Source organism: Microcaecilia unicolor, chromosome 5, assembly GCF_901765095.1.
Source record: "Microcaecilia unicolor chromosome 5, aMicUni1.1, whole genome shotgun sequence".
Taxonomy (NCBI): domain Eukaryota; kingdom Metazoa; phylum Chordata; class Amphibia; order Gymnophiona; family Siphonopidae; genus Microcaecilia; species Microcaecilia unicolor.
Genome location: NC_044035.1, coordinates 21,226,601 through 21,253,918, shown reverse-complemented (window position 1 = coordinate 21,253,918; position 27,318 = coordinate 21,226,601). Strand labels below are relative to the sequence as shown.

The 27,318-nt window shown below is 46.5% G+C and overlaps 1 protein-coding gene across 1 annotated transcript in view; it reads left to right on the top strand.

Moving 5' to 3' along the window:
* The first annotated feature begins 4,132 nt into the window (after window positions 1-4,132).
* The window catches only part of TECTB (tectorin beta), a 35,364-nt gene continuing 12,178 nt past the window's right edge, over window positions 4,133-27,318 (top strand). The window contains exons 1-4 of the mRNA XM_030204714.1: window positions 4,133-4,211; window positions 10,551-10,741; window positions 20,334-20,476; window positions 20,579-20,651. Coding sequence (XP_030060574.1) covers window positions 4,133-4,211; window positions 10,551-10,741; window positions 20,334-20,476; window positions 20,579-20,651 — 486 coding nt within the window. The remainder of the gene's footprint in view (window positions 4,212-10,550; window positions 10,742-20,333; window positions 20,477-20,578; window positions 20,652-27,318) is intronic.

Sequence of the window (27,318 nt, the reverse complement as noted above, 5' to 3'; positions counted from 1 at the left end):
AACATTCCATGTAGAATCTCAAGTAATAGCAACATTCCAGAATCTCAAATAGTAACAACATCCCATGTTCCACTGCACTAACCACTAGGCTACTCCTCCACTAGCAACATTCCATCTAGAAGCCTGCCCTTGCAGATCAGCAACGCGGCCGCGCAGGCTTCTGTTTCTGTGAGTCTGACGTCCTGCACGTACGTGCAGGACGTCAGACTCACAGAAACAGAAGCCTGCGCGGCCGCGTTGCTGATCTGCAAGGGCAGGCTTCTACATTACTACTACTACTTATCACTTCTATAACGCTACAAGGCTTACGCAGAGCTGTACACCATACACGAAAAAGACAGTCCCTGCTCAAAGAGCTCACAATCTAAATAGGACAGACAAAACAGACAGAACAATTAAGAGGTAAGGGAATTAAAGAGGTGGGGTACAGGGCAAGTAAGTAGTGGTTAGGAGTCAAAAGCAGTGTCAAAGAGGTGGGCTTTTAGCCTGGACTTGAAAACAGCCAAAGACGGGCTAGATGTACAGGCTCTGGAAGTCGATTCCAGGCATGAGGTGCAGTGAGATAAAAGGAACGGAGTCTGGAATTAGCAGTAGAGGAGAAGGGGACAGACAGGAGAGACATCTCTCAAGTTAAAGTTTTGTCTGTTATGAAGCGCACATAAGCAAGAAGCAAGGATTCATTGCCCGGAAAAGTTGATTTGTCCATTTGCAGTGCAAATTCTGTTGTCCTTAGGCAGGGGCGTAGCTACGGGTGGGCCTGGGTGGGCCCAGGCCCACCCAATTTCAGCTCTGGCCCGCCCACTCCCATTGCTCCCATTGCCGGCCACTGCTGCTTTTCCTGTTGAGCAGCAGGGCCGGCGCTACAAAAAGAAGAAGCGCTCAGCTGACTGAGCTGAGTGCCGCCACCAACGTTAACAACGAGAAAAAATGTAAAAAAAAAAAAAAAAAGCGCAGCACCGTAGGCAGCCTCGAAGCATTGGCTGCTGGCTCTGCAGGCTCCTCCCGTCTCTTATGTCACTGCCCCTGGAGCGAAGCAGAGAGACACTGGATGGAAGGATGGGGAGAGAAAGAGGGGAGATGGATGAAAGGATGCAGAGAGAAAGGGGAGAGACTGGAAGGATGTGGAGAGAAAAGGGACACTGAACAGAAAAGGGTAGAGAGATAGACACTGGTTAGAAGGAGGGAGAGAGAGATATTAGATGGAAGGATCAGGAGAGAGGGTAGATGGGTGGAAGGATGGGGAGAGAAAGAGGGAAGACACTGGATGGAAGGGTAGGGAGAAAGAGGTGACACTGGACGGAAGGATGCAGAAAGAAAGAGGGGAGACTACTGGAAGGATGGGGAGAGAGAGGGGAGACTGGAAGGATGGGGAGAGAAAGAGGAGAGCTGCTGGATGGAAAAGGGGAGTAGTGAAAGACTGGAGAATAAGAGGAAGGGGCATGGGGAGAACAAGGGTGAGAAAAAGATGAAAAGCCATAAGTAGATGAAGGAAATTAAAGAATGGATAGTTAGAATGAATTAAATCTGGACAGAGAGAGAGAGAGAGAGAGGCAGGAAAATATTGAAGAAAGCAAAGAAAAAGGAGAGAAAAATGACAAATGGCCAGGAAACACTGGCAGAAGAGTTAAGCGAAAACGAAGGAAAGCAGAATCTAGAGACTGGGAGCAACACAATGAGAAAAAGTAAATGGCCATACAACAAAGGTAAAGAAAATAATTTTATTTTAATTTAGGATAAAGTAATATGGTACCTGTGTTAATGAAGTTTCAGAGACCAATACTTCCTTCCTTAGGTCAGGCGAGGATACCGTAACAGCATTATACTGACCTGAGGCAGGAGGTTTTGCCCTCTGAAAGCTCACTGAAAAGGGTGTTAGGCTATTAAATAAATTGTCTGAAATCTGATGCACTGAAAAGCAGCACTTTACCCTGTGTGACAAATGCATCTGATTAGTGTGACTAAATTTTGCTGGGGGAGGGGGGTAGAGAGAAAATTTTGTGCCCACCCACTTTGGGTTCAGGCCCACCCAAAATTGGCAGTCTGGCTACGCCACTGCTTAGGAGCCTGTTCATCTCGACTAATCTGAGCCGGTACTCCGGCCACAATGACTGCGACTGTCAGCAGTCCCCGGAAGCAGGTCTTTTGACCGAAACGCAGTTTTCACCAAGATACCAGCGTCAGGCAGTCATAATAGTTTCAATTGAGCGCTGAAGCTGCAGATGCAGGGATGAGTAGTCGCTATTTTTTGTCTTTGATATTTTAAGGTCTTATGGACTAAAGAAAAGAAAAGAAATTGATAAAGATTGCAAAATATATATAACAAGGTTTGGGTTCCAGAGAGGCAAATGATTCATTTATTAGATTTTGCTCACACCTTTTTCAGTAGTAGCTCAAGGTCAGTTACATTCAGGTACTCTGGATATTTCTCTGTCCCAGGAGGGCTCACAATCTAAGTTTGTACCTGAGGCAATGGAGGGTTAAGTGACTTGCTGAAGATCACAAGGAGCAGCAGTGGGATTTGATCTGAACCAGCCACCTCTGGATCGCAAGACCGGTGCTCTAACCACTAGGCCATTCCTCCACTCTTATTCTTTGGGGTTCTACATGGAATGTTGCTACTCTGAGATTCTGCATGGAATCTTGTTACTCTTTATGATTCTAGAATCTTGCCTTTTTCAGTAGTAGCTCAAGGTGAGTTACATTCAGCTACTCTGGATATTTCTCTGTCCCAGGAGGGCTCACAATACCTGAGACAATGGAGGGTTAAGTGACTTGTCCAGGATCACAAGGAGCAGCAGTGGGATTTGAACCAGCCACCTCTAGATTGCAAGAGCGGTGCTCTAACCACTAGGCCACTCCTCCACTCAGATTACATTCAGGAGGCTCAGGGGTCTGAAGTAGCTAAGCGCTATAAGAGACCTGCTAGCCTGTTCACTGATTTATCTCTGATGCCTCTGGTTCCTTTTTTCCTCTTTTTCCCTTCACATCACTTTTCCTTTTGTTTCTATTTATAATATTGCACTATTTGGGTTTCTGCCAGGTACTTGTGACCTGGATTGGCTACTGTTAGAAGCCACTTTCCACTTTCTACTTTCCACCCATGACATGCCCTGTAACACAGAAAGCATTTAAATGTGCGGTTTACACGCCTTAAGTATGAAAATACTGGAAAGCCCCTTAACGCAGCTGTGCGCTAACAGTTACCACAAGGTAAACCACGTTAAGCGCCTAACCTGTTTAGTAAAAGGGCCCCAAAGCTTGTTAACGTGCACAAAGCAAATGTAATTCACAGATTAACGTATGGAAAATGGATTTGCGATGCCTAAAATTTTTAAGGCATATTAGCGAACTGAATACATGTTAACAAATGCATTTCCCTAGTATAAAGTATCAAGAAAACTTTTTGTCCTTTTTTTTTGGTGAACTTAAAGCCTCCTTAGAAGTTAATACTGCTGGTTCACAATCACCTCATTTCGTATTCCATAGCGCTGATTCGTTGGCATTTATCTAGAGAAGAAAGGGGCTCCGTTTACAGAAGCTATAAAGCAGCAGAACGGGACTGGTTCGTTCCTAACAAGGGAAGAAAGACATCTTTGGGAAAAAAAATGAAAATCGACAAATAGAATATGAACAAGGAAAGGAGACAATGACCATCTGATCTATTTTTATTCTTTCTGCAAGGTTTGTATGATTTGAATAACAGTGGAATCAACTTTGGGAGGAAGGGGAAGGGTTACTGCCTGCAAGTGGTGTTTAGTAAGAAAATGCATACTTACAGAACAGACAGGTGCTTGGATTGCTTGGCTGTTTTTGAGGGCTCTCTCTCTCTCTCTCTCTCTCTCTCTCTCTGGACTATCAGCCAGTCCTGTAAATGGGGGCAGTGCCAGCAGGTGTAGCCATGTCCCCAGGAGGAGCTGTGTAGTGTATTGTGGTATTGTCATTCCTCACAGCCAAAAAGCCGCTTGCATGCCACTGGAGTGCATCTGAATTTAGGCTAAGCTGATTGCATGGCCGTAGACCTGTTATAGGGAGAGATTTTATTTAGATCCAGCAATATTTTCAGCTGTTCTGTTTTTCTTTTTCTTTTATTACCCAGAATCTGAAGAGCCGTGTACTTGACGCGTTGAAAGAGATGCTGATTTTTGTCATTAATCTGTTCACCATCTTTGCTGAAGCCTCTGGAGTAGCACCATGCAATCCAAATAAAGCAGGTAAGTGGGCTTTCCCCCCCCCCCCACCCCCCACCTGTCCTGTATTTTGCAGCACACAAAATTATTGCAGTAATGTGGTTTATTGCATACCAGGTGCAGTCACCTTGGGGATAACCATATAAGGAAACCCAAAAGGGAACAGGTGCGATTCTTGCACAGACATACTGATAACATTCAAAAACACTAAGCATGTTTGTACGGACTTCCAAAAAACATGCTGCTTTTTCCGTTGCGCTTGCTGGCGGCCATTTCCAGTACGCTGCCTAACAGCAAGGTAAGCAACTACTGTTCTACCCACTCAAAGTTTAGCAAATTTTCAAAGCCGGCATGGGTAGAAAAAGTACCTGTGCACTTTGCCTCTGTATTTCTGTGGGATCGATTTGCAGGGAGATAAGGGGAACTAAGTGGACCAGTGCACATTTATAGTTTTCTGTCCTGACCTAAATATACCCCTAGAAAGGTATCTAATGGTTTCCTGTATTATCACACTTGGTTTGTTTATTATTGTTTCCAAACCAGCAGAATGTTTGGGTACTGCACACACACACATGCAAAGAAAGAATTCCATGAGACATGCTCCACATGCTTTCCCCACTTGTTTTGCATGGATAAAAAAGCAGGAACAGTTTGATACGTGCACATACTTTCTACCCACTAAGGGGGAAATTCTATATAGGACGCCTAAAAAATTGGTGCAGAAATCATTGCCGATATAGAGGGGCATTTTCGAACGGAGACGCCCATCTCTAAGGGCGCCCATCTCTGAGGCCGTCCCCGCGAAGGGGCGGGGCATCCCTTATTATCGAAACAAGATGGGCGTCCATCTTTCATCTTTCGTTTCGATAATATGGTCGGGGACGCCCAAATCTCAACATTTAGGTCGACCTAAGAGATGGTCGACCTAAATGTTGAGATGGTCGTCCTTAGAGATGGACGACCTCGGTTTTCGCCGATAATGGAAACCAAGGACGCCCATCTCAAAAACGACCAAATCCAAGCCCTTTGGTCGTGGGAGGAGCCAGCATTCGTAGTGCACTGGTCCCCCTCACATGCCAGGACACCAACCGGGCACCCTAGGGGGCACTGCAGTGGACTTCATAAATTGCTCCCAGGTGCATAGCTCCCTTACCTTCGGTGCTGAGCCCCCAAAACCCACTCCCCACAACTGTACACAACTACCATAGCCCTAAGGGGTGAAGGGGGGCACCTAGATGTGGGTACAGTGGGTTTCGGGTGGGTTTTGGAGGGCTCACATTTACCACCACAAGTGTAACAGGTATGGGGGGATGGGCCTGGGTCCGCCTGCCTGAAATGCACTGCACCCACTAAAAACTGCTCCAGAGACCTGCATACTGCTGTGATGGAGCTGGGAATGACATTTGAGGCTGGCATAGAGGCTGGAAAAAATGTTTTTTACATTTTTTTTGAGGGTGGGAGGGGGTTGGTGACCACTGGGGGAGTAAGGGGAGGTGATCCCCGATTCCCTTCCGTGGTCATCTGGTCAGTTCGGGCACCTTTTCGAGGCTTGGTCGTGAAAAAAATTGGACCAAGTGGGCCAAATGCTCGTCAGGGATGCCCTTCTTTTTTTCCATTATCGGCCGAAGACGCCCATCTATGAACCACACCCCCGTCCCGCCTTCAGTACACTGCCGACATGCCCCCATGAACTTTGGTGGTTCCCGTGATGGAAAGCAGTTGAGGTGCCTAGATTTAGTCACGGCATATAGAATATACTTAGTTGATATCTCAGCGCCTAAAACTACGTGCCTCCATTTACACCAACGAAAATGTGGTGTAAATCCTGGGGCATAGATTTAGGTGCAGTGGGCCGTATTTTATAACTATACGCGTACATGTCAGAACACCCACGAAATGCCCTTTCCCCTGCCTATAACCACGCCCCTTTTTGCCTGCACACATTAGAAGTTAGGCGCACTGCATTACAGAATGAGTTTAGTGAATTGTGCACGTAAATTATTGCCAATTAGTGCTCATTATTACTTGTTAAGAGCTCTTCTCAATGCTGATTAGCTTGTTAAGCCAATTAAGTTATGCACATTGTTATAGAATAAGCTTGGATTTTGGCGCGGATCTCTAGGTGAGCTGTATAGAATACGGGGGTAAGTGGGAGAAAATTTTGAGTTAGTCAGTTCTAACTGTGCAATTCACAGTTCTGTGGGTAAAGCCCTAGGAGGAGTAGCCTAGTGGTTAGTGCAGTGAACTTTGACCCTGGGGAACTGGGTTCAATTCCCACTGCAGCTCCTTGTGACTCTGGACAAGTCACTTAACCCTCCATTGCACCTGGTACAAAATAAGCACCTGACTATATGTGAACCACTTTGAATGTAGTTGCAAAAACCACAGAAAGGCAGTATTTCAAGTTGAATTTCCCTTTCCCTATTTGAGATTCTACATGAAATGTTGCAGTTGCTACTATTTGAGATTCTGGAATGTTGCTACTATTGAGAGATTCTGGAATGTTGCTACTATTGAGATTCTGTTGCTACTATTTGAGATTCTACATGGAATGTTAATGTTATTCCACTAGCAACATGCCATGTAGAAGCCTGCCCTTGCAGATCAGCAATGCAGCCGAGCAGGCTTCTGTTTCTGTGAGTCTGACATCCTGCAGGACGTCAGACTCACAGAAGCCTGCGCGGCCGCGTTGCTGATCTGCAAGGGCAGGCTTCTACATGGCATGTTGCCAGTGAAGGAGTAGCCTAGTGGTTAGTGCAGTGGACTCTGATCCTGGGGAACTGGGTTCAATTCCCACTGCAGCTCCTTGTGACTTTGGGAAAGTCACTTAACCCTCCATTGCCCTTGGTACAAAATAAGTACCTGAATATATGTAAAGTGCTTTGATTGTAGTTGCAAAAACCTCAGAAAGGCAGAATATCAAGTCCCATGTCCCATCCCCCCCCCCCCCCCCCCCCCCCTGATTTCAGTGTTTCTGGAAAGGAGCCAAGTTGGACTACCCATAAAATGTATTTCTTATGGCAAAATTACCTCTATTTTCTATAAAATATGGGCCTCTTTTACTATGGCGCGCTAGCGTTTTTAGTGTGCGCTAATATTTAGGGCACGCTAAACGTTAGAGACGTCCATAGGAATAAATGGACGTCTCTAGCGTTTAGCGTGCCCTAAAAACGCTAGCATACCTTATATTTCCTATGAATAATGGAACTACTAAAATATGGGAACTAGATTTTAACATGCATAATGAAGAAAAAAACTGGAAACACTTTTGGTACATATTCTGTAGACCTACACAATCAACCAGCTTAACTCAACTGGTGTTCTCTTTGTGCACTGCGCTCTTTGGACACCTCTTAAAAAACACAAAACCGGTATACCTAACGCAAAGAAATGCTGGCATTGTAATATATATAAAGGTGCTGTACTACTACTACAACTTATCACTTCTATAGCGCTACAAGGCATACACAGCACTGTACACCATACATGAAAAGACAGTCCCTGCTCAAAGAGCTCACAATCTAAATATGGAATGTTGCTAGTGGAATAGCAACATTCCATGTAGAATCTCAAATAGTAGCAACATTCCATGTAGAATCTCAAGTAATAGCAACATTCCAGAATCTCAAATAGTAACAACATCCCATGTTCCACTGCACTAACCACTAGGCTACTCCTCCACTAGCAACATTCTATCTAGAAGCCTGCCCTTGCAGATCAGCAACACAGCCGCGCAGGCTTCTGTTTCTGTGAGTCTGACGTCCTGCACGTACGTGCAGGACGTCAGACTCACAGAAACAGAAGCCTACGCGGCCGCGTTGTTGATTTGCAGGGGCAGGCTTCTACATTACTACTACTACTACTACTTATCACTTCTATAGCTCTACAAGGCATACGCAGCGCTGTACACCATACATGAAAAGACAGTCCCTGCTCAAAGAGCTCACAATCTAAGTAGGACAGACAAACAGACAGAACAACTAAGAGGTAAGGGAATTAAAGAGATGGGGATAAAAGGGTACAGGGCAAGTGAGTAGTGGTTAGGAGTCAAAAGCTGCGTTAAAGAGGTGGGCTTTTAGCCTGGATTTGAAAACGGCCAAAGACGGGGCTAGACGTACAGGCTCGGGAAGTCTATTCCAGGCATGAGGTGCAGCGAGATAAAAGGAACGGAGTCTGGAATTAGCAGTAGAGGAGAAGGGGACAGACAAGAGAGATTTTTCCACGGAACGGAGTACCCGAGAGGGGGTGTAGTGAGAGACAAGAGTGGAGAGGTACTGGGGAGCGGTAGAGTGAATGCACTTGTAGGTCAGTAAGAGAAGTTTGATTTGAATGCGGAAACGGATAGGGAGCTCTACAACATATGATCCATGATTGTAAGGTGATAGAACATTTTTGGCAGGATATTTGCAAATATATACAAGAAACATTAAATGCCAACAAATAAATCACAATAGAAATTAGTCAATATATTAATATCACTTACCATTCAAAGGATTTTAAATAATTGCAAAAAAAAGGCAGCAAACTTAAATACAATTCTTCGGTGGACATATTTGCCGCAGCGGGAATTGTTACTGCAGTTTAGTAAAAGAGGCCCATTATGATTAATATATAAATTCAAACTCAAAGCAACTGACAAAATCTAATAAATATCAAATGATAATCCAAATATGGAAACCAACTGAGATTTACCCATCTGAAGATAATACCTATTGACATTAATAAAAACTAAACTCTATTTCCTTATTACTTATTTGTTGAACCCAAGAAATTATAAGAGTTTGTGGAGTTAAAAGAACAGATGAAGAACCCTCTGCAGCAACTTCCTTTAGTTACCACTGTACCGGCTGCAATTACCGAAAATATGAATTGTAAGATTAACCATTCAGTGTTTTTCTTATTTTCTTTGAGATTGTTTTCCTGATCTTGGATCCCCCAATTGTGGACAATTATACATATTGTTGAGAGAAAATGTTTTTTCTTTTTCCTTATATTAATTTCTGTTTTTCCTTACATTTACGTGATAAATGTGAATGAAATTAAGTAAAATGATAAATAAAAAATTTTTTTTTAAAAAATAAAAACTAAACTCTCTCACTTAAACAATGATACAGCTATTTTTGTATTCATTTCTTCTAGATAAATACAAAAACATCTCCTTTGAACTTCTCAATGTCTCAACAAACTTCTACTTTTTGCTTGTTTTACGTGGAAGGGCATAATCGAACGGCGCCGGCCATTTACACGGGTGGCCATCTATATGGCAGGCGCCGCAAACCGCGGTCCCAAACCGTATTATCGAAAAAGATGGCCGGCCATCTTTCATTTCGATAATACAGTTGGGCCGCCCAAATGTCAGAGATGGCCAGGTTTGAGATGGCCGGCATCGGTTTTCGCCCATAATGGAAACCGAGGCCGGCCATCTCAAACCTGGCCAAATCCATGGCATTTGGTTGTGGGAGGGGCCAGCATTTGTAGTGCACTGGTCCCCCTCACATGCCAGGACACCAACCGGGCAACCTAGGGGGCACTGCAGTGGACTTCAAAAAATTGCTCCCAGATGCATACCTCCCTTACCTTGGGTGCTAAGCCCCCAAATCCCCCCCCAAAACCCACTCCACACAATTGTACAGCATTACCATAGCCCTTAGGGGTGAAGAGGGCACCTAGATGTTGGTACAGTGGGTTTTGGGGGGAGGGGTTGGAGGGCTTAACTTTTACCACCACAAGTGTAACAAATGGGGGGGGGGGGATGGGCCTGGGTCCACCTGCCTGAAGTGCACTGCACCCACTAAATACTGCTCCAGGGACCTGCATACTGCTGTGATGGAGCTGGGTATGACATTTGAGGCTGGCAAAAAATATATATATATATTTTTGGTTGGGAGGGGGTTGGTGACCACTGGGGGAGTAAGGGGAGGTCATCCCCGATTCCCTCCGGTGGTCATTTTGTCAGTTGTGGCACCTTTTTGAAGCTTGGTCCTGAAAAAAAAGGGACCAAGTGAAGCCGGCGAAATGCTCGTCAAGACTAGCTTTCTTTTTTCCATTATCGGGCAAAGCCGGCCATCTCAAAGCACGCCCCTGTCCCGCCCCGTCACGCCTTCACTACCCTACCGAAACCCCCCCTTGAAGTTTGGCCAGCTCCGCTACGGAAAGCAGTTGGCGCCGGCCAAAATTGGCTTTCGATTATACCAATTTGGCCGGCTTCAGGAGATCGCCGGCCATCTCCCGATTTGTGTCGGAAGATGGCCATCGATCTACTTCGAAAATAAGCTGGATTGTCATTTTTATTTTTGTTTTATTGGTTTTATATTAAAAACAGACTAAAAAGCTTGAACTAAAAAAATGTACTTGTTATTTCAGATGTTATTATGGTGCACTGTTATCCCAAATCTATTATTGCTAGAATTCCGGAATGTCCGTACGGATGGGAAGTTAGTCAACTGGCACTTGGGGGCATCTGCTACAACGGGGTCCTTGATGCTGGATACTATCAATTTGTCATACCAGATTTATCACCGAGAAACAAATCTTACTGTGGAACCCATTCAGAGGTAAAATATATTCCTATATAGCATAAATGAAACTGAAACCTGCAGGATGGATTCTGTACACGTTCAGTGCACTAAATTCAAACTCCTCTTATTGACCTATAAGTGCATTCACTCTGCAGCTCCTCAGTACCTCTCCACTCTCATCTCTCCCTACATTCCTCCCCGGGAACTCCGTTCACTGGGTAAATCTCTCTTATCTGCACCCTTTTCCTCCACTGCTAACTCCAGACTCTGTTCCTTTTATCTTGCTGCACCATATGCCTGGAATAGACTTCCTGAGCCGGTACGTCAAGCTCCATCTCTGGCCGTCTTCAAATCTAAGCTAAAAGCCCACCTTTTTGATGCTGCTTTTAACTCCTAACCCTTATTCACTTGTTCAGAACCCTTATTTTATCATCCTCACTTTTATTCCCTTATTTCTTGTTTGTCCTGTTTGTCTGTCCTAATTAAATTGTAAGCTCTGTCAAGCAGGGACTGTCTCTTCATGTTCAAGTGTACAGCGCTGCATACGTCTAGTAGCGCTTTAGAAATGATAAGTAGTAGTAGTAGTAGTAATAAATTCTCAAGCTAATCAAGAGAAGGTATCTCTGCTGATTATAGGGCAAGATTAATCACCCTAAGGTGCTCAAAGACACTGTTCCTCTAATCCAGGGGTTTTCAACCCAGTCCTCAGGACACACCTAGCCAGTCAGGTTTTCAGGATGCCCACAATGAATATGCATGAGATAAATTTGAATACAATGGAGGTAGGGCATGCAAATATTCATTGTGGATATCCTTAAAACCTCACTGGGTACATGTGTCTCAAGGACTCAAGGACTCTGAGCTAGGGGCGTAGCCAGACTTCGGTGGGAGGGAGGTCCAGAGCCCGAGGTGAGGGGGCACATTTTAGCCCTCCCCCCACCATTGCCGACACCCACCCCCCCCCCCCCCCGCCATTTCCGACCCCGCCGCCCCTGCCACCACCAACTTTGCCCTCCCCCGCCGACCCTCTCAACCCCCCTCCCGCCACCAACCCGCCGTTGCCTACCTTTGCTGCCGGGGGATCCCAACCCCCACCAGCCGAGGTCCTCGTCTTCCTGCAAAAGGCTTCTTTTGTAAGTGCAGGACGTCAGACTCACAGAACGAAGACATCAGAAACAGAAGGAAGCCTTTTGCGGGAAGAAGAGGACCTCGGCTGGCGGGGGTTGGTGTCCCCTGCCAGCAAAGGCAGGCGACGGCGGGAGGGGGGGGTCAAGAGGGTCGTCGGCAGGGGGGTCCATGGCCAAATCTACGGGGGCCCAGGCCCCCCTGGCCCCACGTAGCTACGCCACTGCTCTGGGCTCAGCGAGAGTTCTCCAACTGCATTGCTGCCGGGGGGAAGGGGTGAAGGGTACTTTAACTTTTACTAAGCCGCATAAGCGTCTACGCGCGCCCAACGTGCACCAAAATGGAATTACTGCCTGGTTACCACTTTGGCTCTTGTGGTAATTTCATTTTTGGCGCACGTCCGATACGCGCGTCCGAAAAATAATTTTCAGATCCGCTTATCAGGTGTGCGCTGAGTGGCATTTAACACATGTAAGTCATTACCGCCCGGTTACCGCGTGAGACTTTACCGCTAGGTCAATGTCTGGCGGTAAGGTCGCAGACCCAAAATGGATGCACGGCAATTTTGATTTTGCCGCACGTCCATTTTTGGCTAAAATTTTAAAAAGCCCTTTTGTTACAGGTGCGCTGAAAAATGAATCGGTGCACGCCCAAAACCCGCGCCTACACTACCGCAAGCCACTTTTCAGTGCACCTTAGTAAAAGGACCACTGTGATTTCAATCGCTAGATACAAGCAGGTTCCTCTGCCGATCTTGCCTGGATCTCACTATTGAAAATGTGATAGTGAAGCAGGATCAGCTTAGAGGGATCAGTGGTCATAGGGGCACCCTATAATTTAAACAGAGGTTCTCAACCCAATCTTTGGACACACTTAGACAGTCAGGTTTTCATGATATCCAAAATGAGTATGTAGCAACCTGAGGAATTCAGCACTAAGGAGTGTTGCCTGAATCCTCAGTGCTTCTACTAAAGTCATCCAATAGAATAAAAGCCTCTGACGACATCACCAGCAGTCAGGCAGCCTGGTGTCTTTTGAGTAAACGCCCTGGCTTCTTGCCATTCCAGAAGGGGGTAGAAGGTACAGAAAAGTTGTAGAACAATAGGGGTGTCCAGTATAATCAGTGGGAAGGCTTTGGTGGCAGCAGAGACACCCCCCTCTGACTATAAGGAATGGATCCTTAGAAGCTTAGCTGAAATTGGGTGGCGGAGCAGGTGGGGGGAAGAGGGGTTGGTGGTTGGGAGGCTAGGATAGGGGAGGGCAGACTTATACGGTCTGTACCAGAGCCGGTGATGGGAGATGGGACTGGTGGTTGGGAGGCGGGAAATACTGCTGGGCAGACTTATACGTTCTGTGCCCTGAAAAAGACAGGTACAAATTCAAGATATGAGTTTATCTTGGGCAGACTAGATGGACCATGCAGGTCTTTTTCTGCCGTCATCTACTATGTTACTATGTTACTATAAAATAGAGACCCCTCACAGCAACAGTTTCTTAGGCTTGAATCTCCTGCTTTCTAAAGGGTCAGAAGCAGGACTTTCAAACTTAAGGGAGAACATTCCAGCCAAGCCTGAGCAATGTAGGACTCACCCAGACTGGCATGTACAAATGATAGGAAACTGCAAGAAACAGAACCTAGAAAGTGGCCGACGTGCATCCATTAAGAGAGTGAGGACCCTCTGCAGCTCAGTAAATCACATAAGAGGAGAAGGGGAAATTGCACCTCACGCCTGGAATAGACTTCCCGAGCCTGTACGTCTAGCCCCGTCTTTGGCCGTTTTCAAATCCAGGCTAAAAGCCCACCTCTTTAACGCTGCTTTTGACTCCTAACCACTACTCACTTGCCCTGTACCCTTTTATCCCCACCTCTTTAATTCCCTTACCTCTTAGTTGTTCTGTCTGTTTGTCTGTCCTACTTAGATTGTGAGCTCTTTGAGCAGGGACTGTCTTTTCATTTATGGTGTGCAGCGCTGCGTATGCCTTGTAGCGCTATAGTAGTAGTAGTAGTAGAACTTAAAAAAAAAAGTCTGAAGTTGTTATTCAGCTCCTGAAACTAATAAATCTAATCGTGTACCCAATTCCCACTCCATGGGGGAAAAGCACTAGGCGGTCACCTAATCCTATACACCAACAAGGAATTACTACTACTACTACTACTATTTAACATTTCTAAAGCGCTACTAGGGTTACGCAGCGCTGTGCAATTTAACATAGAGGGACGGTCCCTGCTCAAGGAGCTTACAATCTAAGAGACAAGTGAACGGACAGTCCGATAGGGGCGGTCAAATTGGGGCAGTCTGGGTTTAGTGAACGGTAAGAGTTAGGTGCCGAATGCAGCATTGAAGAGGTGGGTTTTAAGCAAAGACTTGAAGATGGGCAGGGAGGGGGCTTGGCGTAAGGGCTCAGGAAGGTTGTTCCAAGCATAGGGTGAGGCGAGGCAGAATGAGCGGAGCCTGGAGTTGGCGGTGTTGGAGAAGGGTACAGAGAGGAGGGATTTGTCCTGTGAACGGAGGTTACGGGCGGGAACATAGGGGGAGATGAGGGAGGAGAGGTAGTGAGGGGCAGCAGACTGAATGCATTTGTAGGTAAGAAGGAGAAGCTTGAATTGAATGCGGTATCTGATTGGAAGCCAGTGAAGTGACCTCAGGAGAGGGGTGATATGAGTAAATCGGTTTTGGCGGAATATGAGACGTGCCGCAGAGTTCTGAACAGATTGAAGGGGGGATAGATGGCTAAGTAGGAGGCCGGTGAGGAGTAAGTTGCAGTAGTCAAGGCGAGAGGTGATGAGAGCATGGACGAGAGTTCGGGTGGTGTGTTCAGAGAGGAAAGGGCGAATTTTGCTGATGTTAAAGAGGAAGAAGCTGCAGGTCTTGGCAGGTCTTGGCGCAGAGAAGGACAGGGAGGAGTCAAAGATGACTCCGAGGTTGCGGGCAGATGAGACGGGGGAATTACAAATATGCATGAGATAAATTTGCTTGTTCTAACTCTAATGTATGGAAATCTATCTTATGCATATTCATTGTGGGTATCCTGAACACCTGACTGACTAGGGATGCCCGGAGGACTGGGTTGAGAACCACCACTGTAAACATAAAAACCAATGGGCATTATTCAACCAGTAGAACGTTTAGATCAGTTGAGTGTGACTTGCTTTTAATTGCGCTAGAGGCAGATGTATTTAGCATGCGCTGACCTTGACAGAGGTTGCCTTATATAACTTGGGTTTCCAACCGGCACAGTGGCTGTTGTTTAAGCTATCAGTGTAAAAATCAGGCCCGGAGAGACCTTTTCTTTCAACTTATTGTAGTGGAAACCAGACAGTAGATATCGCAAGTGTGTCCACCAGCTGCACAGTTGGCTGTGGAGACTTGCTTTCTGCGGGAATTAATTCTCCTCATAGCGGCCTGAGGAAAACTGGCATCTTTATAGGCAATGATATTTCGGAAGCTGTGGTAGTGTGTCTTTAAAAGGGTGCTGGGATGGCTTGATAGCGCTTCTACTACAACTAGGGTTGCGACTGGCTTCAGGTACATAAGTACATAAGTAGTGCCATACTGGGAAAGACCAAAGGTCCATCTAGCCCAGCATCCTGTCACCGACAGTGGCCAATCCAGGTCAAGGGCACCTGGCACGCTCCCCAAACGTAAAAACATTCCAGACAAGTTATACCTAAAAATGCGGAATTTTTCCAAGTCCATTTAATAGCGGTCTATGGACTTGTCCTTTAGGAATCTATCTAACCCCTTTTTAAACTCCGTCAAGCTAACCGCCCGTACCACGTTCTCCGGCAACGAATTCCAGAGTCTAATTACACGTTGGGTGAAGAAAACTTTTCTCCGATTCGTTTTAAATTTACCACACTGTAGCTTCAACTCATGCCCTCTAGTCCTAGTATTTTTGGATAGCGTGAACAGTCGCTTCACATCCACCCGATCCATTCCACTCATTATTTATACACTTCTATCATATCTCCCCTCAGCCGTCTCTTCTCCAAGCTGAAAAGCCCTAGCCTTCTCAGCCTCTCTTCGTAGGAAAGTCGTCCCATCCCCACTATCATTTTCGTCGCCCTTCGCTGTACCTTTTCCAATTCTACTATATCTTTTTTGAGATACGGAGACCAGTACTGAACACAATACTCCAGGTGCGGTCGCACCATGGAGCGATACAACGGCATTATAACATCCGCACACCTGGACTCCATACCCTTCCTAATAACACCCAACATTCTATTCGCTTTCCTAGCCGCAGCAGCACACTGAGCAGAAGGTTTCAGCGTATCATCGACGACGACACCCAGATCCCTTTCTTGATCCGTAACTCCTAACGCGGAACCTTGCAAGACGTAGCTATAATTCGGGTTCCTCTTACCCACATGCATCACTTTGCACTTGTCAACATTGAACTTCATCTGCCACTTGCACGCCCATTCTCCCAGTCTCGCAAGGTCCTCCTGTAATCGTTCACATTCCTCCTGCGACTTGACGACCCTGAATAATTTTGTGTCATCGGCGAATTTAATTACCTCACTAGTTATTCCCATCTCTAGGTCATTTATAAATACATTAAAAAGGTTTTCAGGACAAGCTGTTCCAGCAGTTGCGTTCCTAGGGGGGCTGATACCCGGGGCGGATCACCAATGCGCCCCACCCCCCGGGTGCAGCGTGACCCCCCCCCCCGTGAAAGAACCCCCCGGGTGCACGCCGCTGGGGGGGGGTGCCGTGCGCGCCTGTCCTTCATTCGTTCCATGCTCCCTCTGCCCCAGCGATGTGCACCCGGGGCGGACCGCCCCCCCCGCCCCCCCCCCCCCCGGTACGCCACTGTGTTCCAGTTCTGGTTTTACCGCACTGTATAAAGGGGACAGTGCTTTTTTCTTAAGGATTGCAATGGGAAAATCAGAGCTGCAAGTCCCAGTACGCAATGTGGGTAAAGCCGGACTGCATCAACCTGTCCTGAAAAATGCAGCCAGTTGGGCAACCCTACGTGCAATAGCATTTTCATCGCTGCATTAATCAGCATCACAGCCTACAGGAATTCTGGGCTTGATATTCAAAGCGATTTTAACCACTCAGGAGAGACTCTGTATAGTTACCCGGGCAGGTAGGACTGCACAAATAGGAGTCATAACTTTGCCCGGTTAGCTATGTGTGAAGGGCATTGAATATTAGTCATACCACATAACTTCCAGGTATCGTCACACACCCAGATATCCAATGCTGGTGTCTATACATATTCCAACGTTGAATGTCTGGGTTTAGTTTTGCCAGCAGCTGTGAGCGCTTTAAAACAAATAAAAAACACTCACTGCTTCTGGCTGACTATCAACTGGTCTGTGTTTTTTTATTTTCCTTCAACTTCTGATCTTTCAAAATGGGGGGGGGATGCTAAAAGGATGCTAAAAGGATGCTAAACCCAATCCTCAGAAACATGTTTATGAGACCTCCAAGGTACTATAGTTGAATTATTAGGCTGCTGGCCTCAATTTGAAGAGGCTAAAATCTCTTACAGTTTGAGTCCAGGAAGACAGATGGAGACAAAGAGCCATCACTGTGCTAAACAGAGCTGTGTTATACTGTTAAATTCTCCCATGCATTTACTCCCCTCCAACAACAACCATTCTATGGTACCCCCAGGTTCTAAAGCTGCCAAATATGAACGAACATGTCACAGTGCTTTCTATATTCTGGCCCCTGCTTCATGGAACGATCTGTTAGATATTCATGGACAGCTTTCTCTTTCTAGATTCAAAACTGCAATAAAAACTTGGTTATTTAGGCAGGCGTTCGGACAGTAATGGTCGAGTCCAGGTACCCCCCTTTCCCTTTCCCCTCTCCTCCCCTCTATTTCCTCATTATCCTATGGGGGTCTTCCCTTATTCATTCATTTGTTTGGATGGTTTTGAGTGGTGTCTTCTTTTTCCCCTCTTATCCTATCTTATATTGTAGTTCAGAGATTTTCAAATTTTTTGGTCTCATGGCACACATACATGGCGCTAAAATTGTCAAGGCACACCTTCACAAATGGTCCAGCATTTTACCTACTACCGCCCCCCCCCCCCCCATCCACACAGGCTTCAGCATTTTCCCTTCTTCCCCACCCCCACAAATGGTCCAGCATTTACCTTCTCTTCTCCTCCCTCCGTCCTCACAAATAGCCCAGTATCTCTCCCTCCTGTTCCCTCTCCAGCCAGTAAATAGGCATCTTCCCTTGTCTCTCTTGACCCCCCCCCCCCCCCCCACCTTATGTATCTTTTAAAAGTTTCCTTCTCTCCAGCTCTTGGAGGCAGCAAGCAGAGATTCATATAGCCTGTTCATGCCAACCCCAGAGTCTTCTCTCTGATCAGGGTTGCTAGATGGGAAACATTTTCCCCGCCCAAAACCAGCCCCAAACCCGCCCCAAACCCACACAAAGTCAAACCCTGCCTCCGATGTCACCAACCCCGCCTCTGATGTCATCAACCCCGCCTCTGATGTCTTTAACCCCGCCTCTGATGTTTTAACCCCACCCCGACATTGCCTCTGACGTCATTAACCCCGCCTCCGCGGGGCTTCTATTGGACTAAATTGGACCAATAGAAGCCCGGGAAAAGCGCCCAAACCCGCACCACGGCCGCGATAATGCCGCCCAATTTCCCGCAGCCGTCAAAATTTTCCTGCAGCAGGTCGCGGAAAGCCGCCCAATTGGGTGGGAAAACTGCCCACCTGGCAACCTTGTCTCTGATGTAACTTCCTACATATGTAGAAGCAGGAAGTTACATCAGAGAGAAGGCTCCGGGGTTGGCGCAAGCAGGCTGTATGAATCGCTGCTCTCTGGTACCAACTACTAGAGACATGGAAACTTTTAAAAGGTATACTCTGTTCCGGCACAAATTAAGCCGTCCCTACTAATAATGACCCTCAACTCCCGCGGTACACCGATGCGCCATGGCACACTGGTTGAAAAACACTGTTGTGGTTCCTTTCTTGTCTCATGGTCTCATGGTTCTCATTTTTCCCCCTAAATCCACCTCTCCTCTTCCCCCTTTCTCTATCTCTGTTAATGGCTCTCACATCCTCCCTGTCTCCTTTGCTCGTATCCTTGGAGTCATCTTTGATTCCTCTCTCTCCTTCTCTGCGCATATTCAACAGATCGCCAAAACCTGTCGTTTCGTTATCTACAACATTAGCAAAATTCACCCCTTCCTTTCTGAATACACTACCGAAACCCTTATCTAAACCCTTGTCACCTCTCACTTGGATTATTGCAATTTACTTCTCACTGGTCTTCCACTCAGCCATCTCTCTCCTCTCCAGTCTGTCCAAAATTCTGCAGCACGGCTTATTTTCCCTCAAAATCATTATACCCACACTAGCCCACTCCTCAAGTCACTTCACTGGCTCCCTGTCCGCTTCCGCATACAATTCAAACTTCTCTTACTGACCTTTAAATGCATCCATTCTGCAGCTCCCCATTACCTCTCCACTCTCATCTCTCCCTACATTCCTCCCCGTGAACTCTGCTCACTGGACAAATCTCTGTCGTCCCCCTTCTCCTCCACTGCTAACTCCAGACTTCGTTCCTTTTCCCTTGCTGCGACTTATGCCTGGAATAGACTTCCTGAGCCTGTACGTCTAGCTCCATCTCTACCTGTTTTCAAATCTATGCTGAAAACCCACCTTTTCACCACTGCTTTTGGCTCCTAGCCACTACTCAATTTACCCTCCCCTTGTTCTGTCTCACCCAGTACTTCCCTCGCTCTTAATTGTCTTGTCTGTCTGTATTTTTAGATTGTAAGCTCTATCGAGCAGGGACTATCTCTCTGTGTCAGGTGTTCAGCGCTGTGTGCGTCTGGTATCGCTATACAAATGTTAATAATAATAACATTCCATGTAGAAGCCTGCCCTTGCAGATGAGCAACGCGGCCGCGCAGGCTTCTGTTTCTGTGAGTCTGACGTCCTGCACGTACGTGCAGGACGTCAGACCCACAGAAACAGAAGCCTACGCGGCTGCGTTGCTCATCTGCAAGGGCAGGCTTCTACATGGAATGTTGCAAGTGGAGGAGTAGCCTAGTGGTTAGTGCAGTGGAACATGGAATGTTGCTACTATTGGAGATTCTACATGGAATGTTGCTACTATTGGAGATTCTACACGGAATGTTGCTACTATTGGAGATTCCAGATGGAATGTTTTGGCTCCTAGCCACTACTGAATTGCCCTCCCCTTGTTCCTTCTCACCCAGTACTTCCCTCGCCCTTAATTGTCTTGTCTGTCTGTATTATTTTTAGATTGTATGTCAGGTATTCAGCGCTACGTGCGTCTAGTAGCGCTATACAAATGTTAATAATAATAATAATAATGGTTCTTGTATATTTTTATGTAAACCGCTTCGCTCTGTGTGTCAGTTTAAGCAGTACAGCAAGTGCAATAAAGAATAAAGAATATTATAAAACCATACTGTTTTCTCTCACATTGCAGCAATTTACAAAAAGGAGTAACAGTGAAACGGGTCTTTCTTTCCCTCTTGTAGTTCAAGAATCCGATTTACCACTTCCACAACTCTATCGTTTCCAACGACAGCACCCTTATTGTGAAAAACCAGCCAGTGAACTACTCATTCACCTGCAGCTACAGCGCTAACTACCTGCTAAACCATGCCGCCTTTGACCAGAGGTAACGATGCTCAGCAGAGCTGGAAGCAGGGACGCTGGGGCATGGCTGGTGCTGTTCTCCTACCTGTATGTTTAGTCATACACGGGTTTCTCCCTCTTCCAGAGTTGCAACTGTGCACGTTAAGAACGGGAGTTCAGGGTCCTTCGAGAGCCAGTTATCCCTGAATTTTTACTCAGTAAGTGCTGTGCTTCTGTCTGTCCTCCTCCGACTTGAACCTATTAAAGCTGAATTTAAATCGGCACCTTTTCAGTGTTATCAGTGCAGTACATGATCCTGTCTTGATTCAGCACTTTCAGTTATCTCTGCAGTGTGTATATTTATTTATCACTTGGTTGTTTGCTGTACCACTGAATGTAGAGTTAAGAACACAAGAACTTAAGAATAGCCAATGGTCCTTCTAGCCCAGTACCCTGCTTCCAACAGTGGCCCATCCACGTCACAAGTACCCGGCAGAAACCCGATTAGTAGCAGCGTTCCATGCTTCCAATCCCGGCACAAGCAGCGGCTTCCTCCATGTCCATCTCGATAACAGACTGTGGACTTTTCCTCCAGGAACTTGTCCAAACCTTTTTTAAACCCAGGTATGCTAACCACAGTTACCACATCCTCCTGCAATGAGTTCCAGAGCTTAACTATTCGTTGAGTGAAAAAAAATATTTCCTCCTATTTGTTTTAAAAGTATTTCCATGTAATTTCATTGAGTGTCCCCTGGTTTTTGTACTTTTTGAAAGACTGAAAAATCGATTCACTTTTACCCATTCTACTCCACTCGGAATTTTGTAGACCTCAATTACAGTATATCCCCCCTCAGCCATCTGTTTTCCAAGCTGAACAGGTCTCACCTCCTTAGCCCCTTCCTCATATGGATGATTTACAAACAAGAGATTTGTCACACCCAGTGGCGTAGCCAGACCTCGGCGGGAGGGGGGTCCAGAGTGGGAGGGGGCACATTTTAGGCCCCCTCCCCCAGCCGCCTCCCATCCCCCACCACTTCCGACCCCCCTGCCCTCGCCGCAAGGTACCTTTGCTGGCGGGGGTCCCCAACCCCCACCAGCCGGTCTTCTTCAGCGCTGGTCTCCAGTGCGCTGCGTTCGCTGCTGATCTGTGCTTTCTTGAGTCCTGATGCCCTGCACGTTCCTTTAAGTGAAACTGAGCATGCCCAGTTTCACTTAAAGGATTGTGCAGGATGTCAGGACTCAAGAAAGCACAGATCAGCGAATGCGGCACACCAGAGGCCGGTGCTGAAGAAGGCTTCGGCTGGCGGGGGTTGAGGACCCCTGCCAGCAAAACCAGGGGCCCGGACTAAATCTGTGGGGGCCCAGGCTCCTGTGACCCCACGTAGCTACTCCCCTGGTCACACCTCTCTTGCACAAGCTATTCTACACACACATGAATATAAGAAATCTTGGTGTGACTCTGTGGCTAATAAAGTGTTAGTTCAATGTATGCTAACCACACTATATTGACCCTAACATCCTTTAGCAATGCACTGGCTGAGAGCAGTGGAGTCCCAGTACAATGCCACATCATTTAGCAGGTCACCCATGGGTTGCTTGCAGGTTTCAGCAGTCAGCACTGGAAATTAACAGTGTAAAATTTGCCTGTCCGAATGAGATCCCCAACTGTTCCTTTTTGCAATGGGAAATCTCTTCTTTGGTTAAAATAGTTCCATCTATTCCTCACGCCAGAGAGATGGGGAGGGGGGGGGGGGTTGATACCTAAGAGACGCATATTTACTTCGTCTTGTTTTATTCTCTTGCTGAGATGATCAGTGAGACAGTCCAAGGAGTCCAATGTGGGTTACCCTTTGTTGTGGTGGTTTGGTTTGAAATAGAGGGTCTTTTTATTCGTGAGGGTCACCCTTCTCTGCCTGGTGTTGGCCGAGTGTTCTTTCGCTTCCATCCTTATCTTACCTGGTGGAATTTTAGTTTCTCAGGCTGACCCAGAGATCTACCCTCCTTTCACAGCACTTTATCAGCAGGGACAGTAAGAGCTCATCCCTGAATATGCAGAGATCGCATTACCATGGGAGAGGCAAAATGCTCTGCATGTGATACTCAGGAAGATAAAGCACCTTAGCTCATTCCTATGCTAGAAGGACTGAGAAGCTTCTGTTCAGCTTTGCTGCGAAAATTTCTGCAGATCTTTACACATTATTCACAGACAGGGAACTGAGTCATGAGGACCAATTATACTAAAGGAGAGAGAAGGAAGGGAAAGCTGAATACGAAGATATGAATAAAATACCTTTACAAATAACGAAGGCCTTTTGCCAAGCAGTGCTATGAAGTGGCCTGCAGTAGCCCCGGCACGGCTCTTTCCCACGCAACGAGGCCACTTTCAGTGCTGTCGGTAAAAGGAAGCTTTGTCTGTTTTTACGATAATGGCCGCGCGCTAATTTCCCCATTAGCGTGTGAGCCTCTATTGCCCCCTATTTTGTAGGTGGTAAGGGCTCATGTCAGTGACGATCCCAGGTTGGCTGCCACCCCGGGCAGATCGCCAATGCGCACCCCCCCCTGGGTGCAGCACGACACCCCCCCCCCCTCCCGGGTGCATTTTTGGCTACTGGGAGCATCCGCGCGGCTCTTGGCTCCGCTGGCTCTCTGCTCCCTCTGCCCTGGAAAAGGAAGTAACCTGTTCCAGAGCAGAAGAAGCAGGGAACCAGCGGAGCCAACAGGTGCGTGGCTGCTCTCTGCACCCCCCCCCCCCCCAGCAGCGTGCACCCGGGGCAGACTGCCCACACCGCCCCGCCCTTCGTACACCGCTGGCTCATGTGCTAATCGGTTAGCGTGCGTCATTGTAGCTGCATTAACCAATTAGCGCAGTACACACCTACTCTCTGCCCTCGACCCATCCTCAGCACTAAAAAATAAAATATATTTTTTAACACGTGGGAAGTGTGTGCAGATGCCAAAATTACTGTGGGACGCCTGAGCACATTAGTGGTTAGCGCAGCTTAGAAAAAGAACCCCAGTGTCTTATAAATTCTAGATCCCAGACAGAGTTCTTGCTCACAGTTAAATGATCCTATAAAACCCCCAGGTCAGACAGAACAGGCTGAGCCAATCATGGCTTTCCTCCATTGCATGTAGGGAGAAGCAGTCGGCCCTGCTCTTTTTTGGCAAGTCAGAGCTATAAGATTATGCAAAAGGGTTGAGGGGGGAGGGGGAGTAGAACCGGGGCTGGTTCAGCCTGCCACTTTTAACATGAAATCATATGGGTTTAAAAAAAGGTTTGGATGAATTCCTGGAGGAAAAGCCCACAGTCTTCTATTGAGACAGACATGGGAAGCAACTGCTTGCCAGGGATTTGCTGTATGGAGTGTTGCCACGATTTGGGTTTCTGCCAGGTACTTGTGACCTGGCTTGGCCACTGTTTGGAAAACAGGATATTGGGCTGGGTGGACCATTGGTTTGGCCCAGTGTAGTTACTCTTATTTTCTTACTAGTAAAAAAGGCCCGTTTCTGACACAAATGAAACGGGCGCTAATAAGGTTTTCCTCGGAGTGTGTATGTTTGAGAGAGTGTATGTGAGAGTGACTTTGTGTGAGAGAGAGAGTGAATGTGCGAGTGTGTGTGTGTGTGTGTGTGTGAGAGAGAGAGAGAGAGTGAGTCTAGGTGCGAGTGTGTCTGTGAGAGAGAGAGAGTGTGTGTGTGTGAGAATGAGAGTGTGTGCAAGTGCGTATGTGAGACACAGTGTGAGAGAGAGAAAGTGTGTTTCACACAGCTACAGTGTGTGTGAGAGAGTGTGTGTGTGACAGAGATACCTCCCCCCCCTCTGGTGTCAGGCCCCCCTCCCTCCCTCTCTCTGGTGTCAGGCCCCCCCCTCTCTCTCTGGTTGAGCGTTACTGTGCAGGACGCTGAGCTCTGGTTGTGCTTCAAGGAACTGACCAATCCTATTTAATAGAATGCACCTCCAACATTCTGAAGCCGAGAAACCTCGTGTGGTTGGTCACTTCTGCTTGTGACGAACCCGGAAGTACGTGATGTCAATTCAGGAGATGGATACAGAGAGCAGGAATGCCTCAGCCATGCAGTCAGCTTCAGAATGTTGGAGGTGCGTTTTATTATATAGGATGATCAATGATCACAGATGCTCAGTGGTTCTCAGTCTTATCCTGAACAACCACCTGGCCAGTCTGGTTTTCAGAGTATCCACAATATGCATGAGATATATTTGAATGCCCCGCCTCCACTGTGTGCAGACATGCCTCATACATATTCCTTATGGATATCCTGAAACTCTGACTGACAGTGAAGCAAGATGACAGACATGTCTCTGTGATACATACTCACTAGCGTTTACCTCTTTGTAGTTTCTGGCTTTGAGAAAAAAGAAGGGCGGGGCCCGGTGCTCTCCCTCGCAGCCTGCGGTGTCATCCTTTTTTGGCCCGATGGATACTTATGTCCACATTGTATTGCTGGGATGACTGGAAACTCCATTGCAATGTTGCTGGGAGGCCTTGGAGGCATGTAGAACTAGCCTCATCCCTGGTAATGGAGACCTTGCTGAGCCCAGAAAAGTGGCAGTGACCTTTAAATCCAGCTATGGGTGGATCAGAGGCTGCCTTGGATGAGGGGTCACTGCATGATGATATTGGGGAAACTGGAGGAGCATAGGAAAGTGTGGTGGCTGCAGAAGTAGGTGAAATTCCAGGGGCGTAGCCAGACAACAAATTTTGGGTGGGCCTAGGCAAGAATTGGGTGGGCACCAAGTGTTGTCCCCCCCCCCCCCCCCCCAAAAAAAAAAAAAAAAACTTATCTCAGCTGGTGGGAAAACGCTTCTTTCCACCTTGGCAGCAGGCATGCACTGAAAACTGAGCATGCGCAGGTGTCGTGGAGAGTAGCGTTTGCGTTACCATCAGGGGAAAATCTTCAGCTGGCGGAGCTTGGGATTCCCACCAGTTACCACTAAGCATGTGCTACTGTTGGGTGGGCCTGAGCCATAAATGGGTGAGCCCTGGCCCACCCAAGCCCACCTGTGGCTACGCCACTGGATCATGCCTGATTCTACCCCCTTTCACTCTCAACCTATGACCCCACATTTATGAGATCCATTTTCATTGAAAGAAACATAACATAACATGTCAGTTCTTATATACCATGTCAACACCAAGAGGCTCGGAATGGTTCACAACCAGATGAAAATACATATTAACTAACAAAATAATAAAAATCCTATATACAAATACTATTATCCTGTATGTAAATACAGATCTTACATTAAAAATTTTGTTACATTTGTACCCCGCACTTTCCCACTCATGGCAGGCTCAATGCAGCTTACATGGGGCAATGGAGGGTTAAGTGACTTGCCCAGAGTCCCAAGGAGCTGCCTGTGACTGAAGTGGGAATCGAACTCAGTTTCTCAGGACCAAAGTCCACCACCCTAACCACTAGGCCACTCCTCCACTATGATAAATGATTATCCATAAATGATTAGAGAAAAACCAAGATTTAAGTAATTTCCAGAACCCCAAGTAATTTGTCTCCACATGGGGACTGCAGCCAAAGTAAGTAATCTCTTGGTAATGGAAAAGTAACTGAGAAGAGCCTGTAACTTATTCGCATGGATAAGTCTAGGTGGTTCTACAAGGCCGAACACAAGCAACCTTGGGCGAGTCACTTAGGCCCCCTTTTACTAAGGCGCGCTCATGTTTTTAGCACGCGCTACCATTGTGGGCAAGCTAAACGTTAGAGACGCCCATAAGAATGCATTGGCGTCTCTAATGTTTAGCGCGCCCACAATTTTAGAACGCGCTAAAAAACGTGAGCGCGCCTTAGTAAAAGGGGACCTTAACCCTCCATTGCCTCAGGTACAAAATTAGATTGTGAGCCCTCCAGGGACAGAGAAATGCCCAGTACACCTGAATGTAACTCACTTTGAGCTACAGGTGAGAGCAAAATCCAAATAAATAAATAAATCAAAGTTGAAAGATATTCTGGAAAGAATCCATGTTAGGATCTTAAAGACGAAACCTAAGGCTTTAAAATGGATTCCGGCTTGAACAGGTAACCAATGAAGAGTCTGTAGCAAAGGTGTAACATGATCAAATTTGTTTTTGAGAAAGATTATTTATTTATTATTTTATTGCATTTGTATCCCACATTTTCCCACCTATTTGCGGGCTCAGTGTGGCTTACAATACATTGTGAATAATGGAAAAACAATTTGTTACAATCAGTTATGGATTACATTGTGAGAAGTTAAGCGAGACAAAGTCAAGGTATCGTTAGGGAACAGGACAAGAAAAAGAACAATGGAACAATGGAAAGAGACAACGGGAAATTGGTAGGGTGATAGAACCTTAGCAAAAGAACCTTCGGTATAACATTTTCTGTGAGTGAAGGTTTAAGTGTGATGAGATTACGGGGGATGGGAGTTCAGAAAAGAATGTATTGGTGTATTTCTGGAACAGTGAGTGTGGACTTCATGTGTATTGCTCCTTACAGTAAATTTTATCGAAGAGATGAGTCCTCAGTAGTTTGCGGAAGTTGGTTAGTTCCTGGATTGTTTTCAAGTTGCGTGGTAGTATATTCCAGAATTGGATTAATTGGGCCACGGAGTTTTGAAGTCTTGTCGAGGATATAGAGGTTAGGCACAAGTTAAGAGAATTACAATAATCGATTTTAGAAAAAAAAAAAAACAGAGCTTGAACTAGTTTTTGTAAGTCATCAGTGGAGAAATATGAACGTATTTGACACAGATGACTAAGACTGAAATAGGTAACGGTTGTCAATTTCTTAATATGAGTGCCTTCATTTAAATCAGAATATAACCAGACTCCCGAACTCTTGACTGTTTTCTGAAGAGTGATCACTTTATTGTCTAGTGTGTGACTT